Genomic DNA, 6,934 nt, shown 5'->3' with positions numbered 1-6,934 from the left:
GATAGATAGATAAAGTGTCTGTTCTCTCAAAAAAAAAAAAAAACCCCTGAGCGACCGTAGCTCCTCACCAATGGAGAGCATCAGCTGGTGAAAGCGTGCGTGAAGGCTCCGTACTGACAAATTCCACGTTGCGCTGCCCGACCCACGCACTTGTTTCTGCCTGCCTCCGGGAACAGTCCTCTCCACACCACCTAGGGTTTGAACGCGCGCGTCAGCCCCTCCTCGTCCGCCTACAAAACCCCCCGCCCTACCGGCCTCCCAGAGTGCTCACCTCCACCCACCGCCCTCACCGAGTAACCAGTCACCACAATCACCGGAGCACGCTACGCTCCGATCAGCAAATCTCGCCGCGCGTACCGTGTTAGCTAGGTAGAGTATCTAGGTTGCCGTGTTCGGGCGGCGGCGCCAGCCGGGTGGGTACGTGTCGTCGGAGATGATGATGCTGGGCGGTCGCGCGGGGGGCGGCGTGGGGACTGTCGGCGGCGTGGGCGGCGGGAGGTGCCCGTTCACGGCGTCGCAGTGGCAGGAGCTGGAGCACCAGGCGCTCATCTACAAGTACATGGCCTCCGGCGTGCCCATCCCCTCCGACCTCCTCCTCCCGCTCCGCCGCAGCTTCCTCCTCGACTCCGCCCTCGCCACCTCCCCCTCCCTCGGCTACCCTCCGCAGGCAGCACGTACGTATCTATTCATCAGCTCGTTTTCTTTCCGTACCATTCAAACGTAGCAACTACTGACGTACTTGCCGATGGTGTTTGCAGTGGGTTGGGGCTGCTTCGGGATGGGTTTCGGCCGGAAGGCGGAGGACCCGGAGCCGGGGCGTTGCCGGCGGACGGACGGCAAGAAGTGGCGGTGCTCCAAGGAGGCGTACCCGGACTCCAAGTACTGCGAGAAGCACATGCACCGGGGCAAGAACCGTTCAAGAAAGCCTGTGGAAATGTCCTTGGCCACGCCCCCGCCGCCATCCTCCTCCGCGTCGTCTTCCTCGTCGAACATCAACTCCGCCGTCAACGTCGCCACCACGACCACCACCTCGCCCGCGCCCTCCTACCACCGCGCGGTCGCGCACGACGCGTCGCCCTACCACGCGCTCTACGGCGGGCCCTACGCCTCCGCCGGCCGCCAGCAGCAGCACGCCGGCGCCTACCACCACCACCACGCGCAGGCCAGCCCGTTCCACCTGCACCTCGACACCACCCACCCGCACCCGCCGCCGTCCTACTACGCCACCATGGACCACAGCAAGGACACCTACGCGTACGGGCACAGCGTCAAGGAGGTGCACGGCGGCGAGCACGCCTTCTTCTCCTCCGACGTGAGCGCCGACAGGGACGTGCATCAGCACCACGCCAGCGCGGGGCAGTGGCAGTTCAAGCAGCTGGGCGGCATGGAGCAGCCGAAGCAGCAGCAGCACAACCAGGCGTCGCTCTACCCGGGCTACGGCAACAACGGCAGCGCGTACGCCATCGACCTGGCCGCCAAGGAGGAGGAGGAGGAGAAGGAGCGGCGGCAGCACTGCTTCCTGCTGGGCACCGACCTGCGGCTCGACAAGCCGTCGTCCGACGACGGCGGCGCGGCGCAGAAGCCTCTGCGGCCGTTCTTCGACGAGTGGCCGCACGAGAAGGCGGGCAGCAAGGGGTCGTGGATGGGGCTGGAGGGCGAGACGCAGCTGTCCATCTCCATCCCCATGTCCGCGCACAACGAGCTGCCCATCACCACCACCTCCCGCTACCACCACGGTACGTGCGTACCTTGCCTGCATCAGCTCATACATACTTCCAAGTTTTTCCATGGCTTAATGGTTTTGCTTTTACGATCTGCAGGTGAATGAATCATCGCAACGTGTGCAAGTGGTTTGATCTGCACCAGACCATTTCCATGGACACGTACGGAGAGAATCGATTGGTGCTGTCTTGCCGTGCCGAGTGCCACCGACAGCTCGATCGGTCAGCATCTTGAAAGGCTGAAACTTGCTTGAGGGTCGAGCATCCATCGCGTCCATTTCCATTTTATTTCTTCTCCATTTCTGTAATGTCTGCTTCGCCAAGGAGCTGATCGAGTGAGGCTGTGTGTGTGTGTGTTAGGTTTAGGCAGGCTATCTGAATCTTTTTAGGCGACTAGATTTTCTTTTTCCTGCATGCAGTACCTGTCAGTGCCTGTAATACTAAATGATGCATGAGATGCTAGCTTGTGAGCGTGTTGGCTGTGGTTCACGCTTCGTTTTTCTTTTCTGTGATTCCTCTGCGTGTGATGGTTTGTCACATCTGCAGATTCTGAGCAAAAGCTGAGTCAGTCGCCCATACACACCCTGCTCAGCGCCTTACTTTATGCGCCTTGCTGAGACGGCCGTACAGTGCTTATTAACTTTCTTTAAGATCAACAGTGCTCCAACTAGGTCACAGGCAGAAACACCCATGCCTCTCCTCCGTTAAACCGTTAATACCTTTTCGTCTGGTCTTTCTCCTTGCTTATGTTAACTACCGTTTCGTGATGTCATGTCACTACCGTTCAAAGTTCCCATTGCGAGGTCTCCGGTCTATTGAGCAAGAAGCCGGATGCAGAGTTTGCAGGTGTGGTTGCAGTGCAGGACTGGCTGGGTCAGGGTGAGGAGGAGACTGACAAGGAGTCCCTGGTGGGTGAATTGAATGGCGACGGCAGTGCATTTGCTGCAGTCCGTCCAGCCCTGAGAGGCTGAGACGATGTCAGTGCGTGTGTCAGGCGCTGCGCCCATGCGCGAGCGAGCGATGGAGGATTGACTGATCTAGGCTCAGATTTGCCGCTGCTGACCGACGACCGCTGCACGCCTGTCCGCTTCCCCTCTGCCTCTGCCCTGCTGCGCCGCATGCATGCGTCCCACGGTACTAGCTGGGTGCCTCAGTAGGTCGCTGTCTGCCGCAAGACGCTACTGTGTCTATGCTCCCAGCGCCGTGACAGTGTCTTGAGTCATGGGCGCAAGTAAGGCTGGCAATGCCTCGGTTTGGTCGGGTCAATCTAAACTAGACCTATGTCCATCATCCTTAAGGCATCTCCACGTCCGTTTGCATCCGGTTTGATCGAAAATGGGCACTCTCTCCAGCGGCGACGCAAAGTGATCGGGTCGTCCGCGAGACGCAAAGATGACCCAAATATGCGTCAGGTTTGCGTCTCTGCGGACGTTGCGCGGACGCGCAAAGTGTCTGCTCGCGTCTCCGCCGGGCCCGCCTGGCAGCGAGTATGCACCGAGGGCACCGCTTCGGCGGTCAGCGCTTCCGCGTCTGTGGCGCAGTCTTCGCCATCAATAGCGCGGCTGTCTGTTCTGCGCGTGCACTGGCGGGAGGCGGCTGGGCTTCTGCGCCGCCTTCAATGGCATCGTATCCCGCGCGCGGCCGCCCTTAAAAGTCCACCGGCCGCGTCGCTCCTGCGCCCACACCACACCTCCACTCACACCACAACCGCCGCAGCGCCATGGGGAAGAAAAACGACTTCGAGGCCTCCGGCAGCGGCAACAGAAGATCCCGCTCCGCGTCACGGTGGGGAGGCTCATGCACGACAAATGGATGCCGTGCGACGACGCCTGGTCCGGCGTGCAGCTGCCTGGCGGCTGGCGGCTCAGCTGCCGCCGGGTGCCCATCCCTCCAATACCTGCGCGTGAGCCTGATCGAACCGCGGAGATCCGGCGCAGTAGGAGGTATCTGCCGGCGGACCTCCGCGCCGATCCGGCGTACGCCATCGCTACGCCACCACCGTCATGCCCCGCTACGCCACCTCCGTCATGCCGCCGGGCCTGTCGGCAGATGAAGCACTTCGACAGGCGCTCCTGGAGTCGGCGGCGCCTCCTCCATTGCCGCCACCGCCGCCACAGCCTTATCCCTGGGCGCCTCCTCCACCGCCGCCACAGCCTTATGTCTGGGCGCCTCAACCGCCGCCACAGCCGCAGCCTCCTCAACCTCGAGCACCGGCGGCGCGCCCGGCGTACGCTCCCCCGGATGGCTACTGGTCGTGGGTCATACCGGAGCTCATCGTGCTCGACAGCAACGAGGAGCAGCACAGTGACGATGAGCAGCATTAGACGTTTAGGTTTTTTTAATGTTTTAAGTATGTAAATTATGTTTCATGTTTAAAAAAATGATTCATCCTAAAAAAACGTCGTGCCGCTGGAGCCACCCCCGACGCAAACGGATGCGCGGTCGATTTCGACCAAAAGGGCCGACGCAAACGGACGCGCGGACGCTAAAATGCGTCGCGCCGCTGGAGATGCCCGGGCCGACGCATTTCGCACGTCTGAAATGTCCGTTTGCGTCGGCCCGCGGCCACGATGTGGCCCACCGTTTGCGTCTTGGGTACCTCCAGCGGTGCCGACGTATTTTTTTACCGGGTACAGCGTCAAGCTCGCTAATGGCCGCCGGTGATTAACTGTTCCCGCGCGACGACGATCGTTCCCGCGCTTGCCCAATACATTGACAAGTTTCGCCGGCGTTTCGCGCGCGCGGGAAATGCCCTGCGCGCCAATGCCGTTTCCCGCCCCGCCGTGGCTATATATGGTGGACACCGGCTGGGGCGACGGGCACACCTCAAGCTACCATCCATCCATGACCGACCACATGAATTGGGAGCACGTTGTTCACATGTTCCGCCAGCTCCACCCGGTGGAGGAGGATGAAGAGGTAGCCGCCGCCGGCGTTGAGGCCCAGCAGCTGGACCTGGAGGTGGCGGCGGCGGAGGCGGAGGTCACGGAGGCGGAGGCGGCAGAGCGCGCGGAAGGGCGCCTCGCGGCGACCAGGGCGGAGATCGCTGACATAGGCATCCCCAATGGGCCTGCCGAAGGTAGTACCCGGGGTTTACTGAAGGCCCACGACCCGAAGGATGAGAAGATTCGGAAGCCCAAGATGTTATTTTGGAAAGATAGAGTTGTAATAGGAAATGTCAATTGTAATCTTGCGGTACGGGTTAGAAACCCTCCCGGACTCTGTAAACCTGTGTATTACGAATCCCTCGGCTCCAACTTGTATATAAGGGGGAGTCGAGGGACAAAGAAGGCATCGAATCATTGTTTAGCAAACCCTAGTTTTTACATCATCGAGTACTTTTCGGCTGAAACCTTCAAGATCTACTTGCCCTCTACATCCAACGAAACCCTAGTCTACTATTCGTAGGCATTGACAAGTTAATACCTTGTCAATTGGCGCCGTCTGTGGGATTTAGAGGCGATAAGGAGCTGATCTCGATGGCACGTTCAGGATCGTCGACTTCATCGACAGCAAGCAACATCATGGACAAAGGTAAACAGATCGAAACTGGTCTCGTTAATTTTGTACCTCACCCGCCCTCCCGTTTGGATGCATATACACATCTGGAGGAGCCCATGGAGATGACGTTCGGAAGGTTCCACTTTCGCATCGGGAAGGAAGGAACATATCGTCTCGAAATTCCGACCTTCTCGAGGTTTTCAGTTGCACGTACTGAATCTTCAAGCTCGGCATCATCGATCGAGTCAGGCGACGAAAGAACCTCCTCGCCACGCTTCATCAGCATCAAGGCAAGCGAAAAACTCGCCAAGATCTTCAGCGACATGTCTTTCGAGTCGTCTTCGGACTCCTATATAAGCAGCGATTCTGAGAGTGTCGACAACTTCGACTTCATCGACAAATCCATCACCATTGGAAAGGTCTTCACCAATCTCTATGATGGTGTCACCAAAACCAGCAAGGCACAGAATTCAAAATATCATCAAATTTACGCCATTGGAGAAGCAAGTCGCGATCAGGAAGAAACATCGGAGGCTTTCGACGATTTGGGAAATCCATACGTCGATCCCTCTGACCTAAGGCGAGGTATAGGCAACAAATACGTCGGGCCTACACCACGTGTGAGAGTTCAACTGCCACAAGCAGCATGGGACAGAGCCGCAAGAGCTATGGATGGTTCAGAACCAATGGCGACAACCGCCACGACTGAAGAACTGCATGCATACCAATATAGACTTGCTCGAGCTGGAAGGGAATTGGAAAAACAGACAGCTGCTTTGAACAGAAGAAGGGAGGCAGCTTCCGCGTCAAGTAGGCGAAGGGCAGACCTAAGTCGACATTCAGGAACTTCGGGAGATAGCCACAGAGAAGCTCGGAACAGAGCAAGATCAAGGTTGCATAACATACCTGAGGCAGAAAGAGAGAATCTAGTTCAAAACCTCGACATGTCCTTTATGTCGATAGACACGAGAGGGAACATCATCCCCAAAACACCGGAAGCTGGGTATATGGCGACACAAGTCTTTATCCTCGCATCTAGGCCACCTCCTGGAGATACAAGGGAAGCATTGTATAACATGGCCATGGCAGGTGTTGGAGCCATGGGAACAGCGTTTGTATCAACGCCTCCCGAAGGATCAGCAAGGCAAAATAGTCCACGACCTGCTGTCATAGCGACAGCTCCCGAGAGAACAGGTGAAGCAAGGGACGTAGAAACTCAAGCAAGGGTAGACAGGGCACGACAACATAGAAGGGAACATAGACATTCTCCAGACATAGCCGAAGAGGATATGTGCGGGCTACCATGTTTTACAAGGACGGTCTGAAAAACTCGGGTGCCTTCGGGGTTCAAGTTGCCTGATAATTTCAAGAAATTCGACGGATTGCAAGATCCCGAGGATTGGCTGGTAGACTACCTCGAGACAGTAAAATTAATCGGCGGAACAGGGGCAACGGCGATGCAAAGTATTCAGGTGCACTTGAGTGGAGCCGCAAGATCTTGGATAAAGAAGCTTCCTGCAGGTTCCATCGACAGCTGGACTGATTTTGAGGACATATTCATCAAGAATTTCTGGTCTACTTGCAAAAAGCCGGCGACACTCGAGGAATTGAGATCATGTCGACAAAAGCAAGATGAATCAATGAGGAAGTACATCAAAAGGTGGAACATCATCAAAAACTCGGCAGAAAACATATCTGACGAGAGAGCAATA

At 57.4% G+C, this 6,934-nt stretch overlaps 1 protein-coding gene across 1 annotated transcript; it reads left to right on the top strand.

The window, feature by feature from the left end:
- Window positions 1-433: 433 nt before the first annotated feature.
- LOC124690788 (growth-regulating factor 1-like) lies at window positions 434-1,828 on the top strand. Its single transcript, XM_047224125.1, has 3 exons — window positions 434-674; window positions 759-1,736; window positions 1,821-1,828. The coding sequence occupies exons 1-3, from the start codon at window positions 434-436 to the stop codon at window positions 1,826-1,828; spliced, it is 1,227 nt and encodes a 408-aa protein (XP_047080081.1).
- The last annotated feature ends 5,106 nt before the right edge of the window (window positions 1,829-6,934 follow it).

Source organism: Lolium rigidum, chromosome 2 (assembly GCF_022539505.1).
Source record: "Lolium rigidum isolate FL_2022 chromosome 2, APGP_CSIRO_Lrig_0.1, whole genome shotgun sequence".
In the NCBI taxonomy this organism is placed as follows: domain Eukaryota; kingdom Viridiplantae; phylum Streptophyta; class Magnoliopsida; order Poales; family Poaceae; genus Lolium; species Lolium rigidum.
The sequence above is the reverse complement of the archived record's forward strand: the minus strand, read 5'-3'. Positions and strand labels throughout refer to the sequence as shown.

Excerpts from the sequence above, each read along its gene's own strand:
- LOC124690788 (XM_047224125.1), top strand. The coding sequence starts at position 434 with ATGATGATGCTGGGCGGTCGCGCGGGGGGCGGCGTGGGGACTGTCGGC. Across the intron at positions 675-758 it reads CTACCCTCCGCAGGCAGCAC|TGGGTTGGGGCTGCTTCGGG; the intron begins GTACGTATCTAT and ends TGGTGTTTGCAG.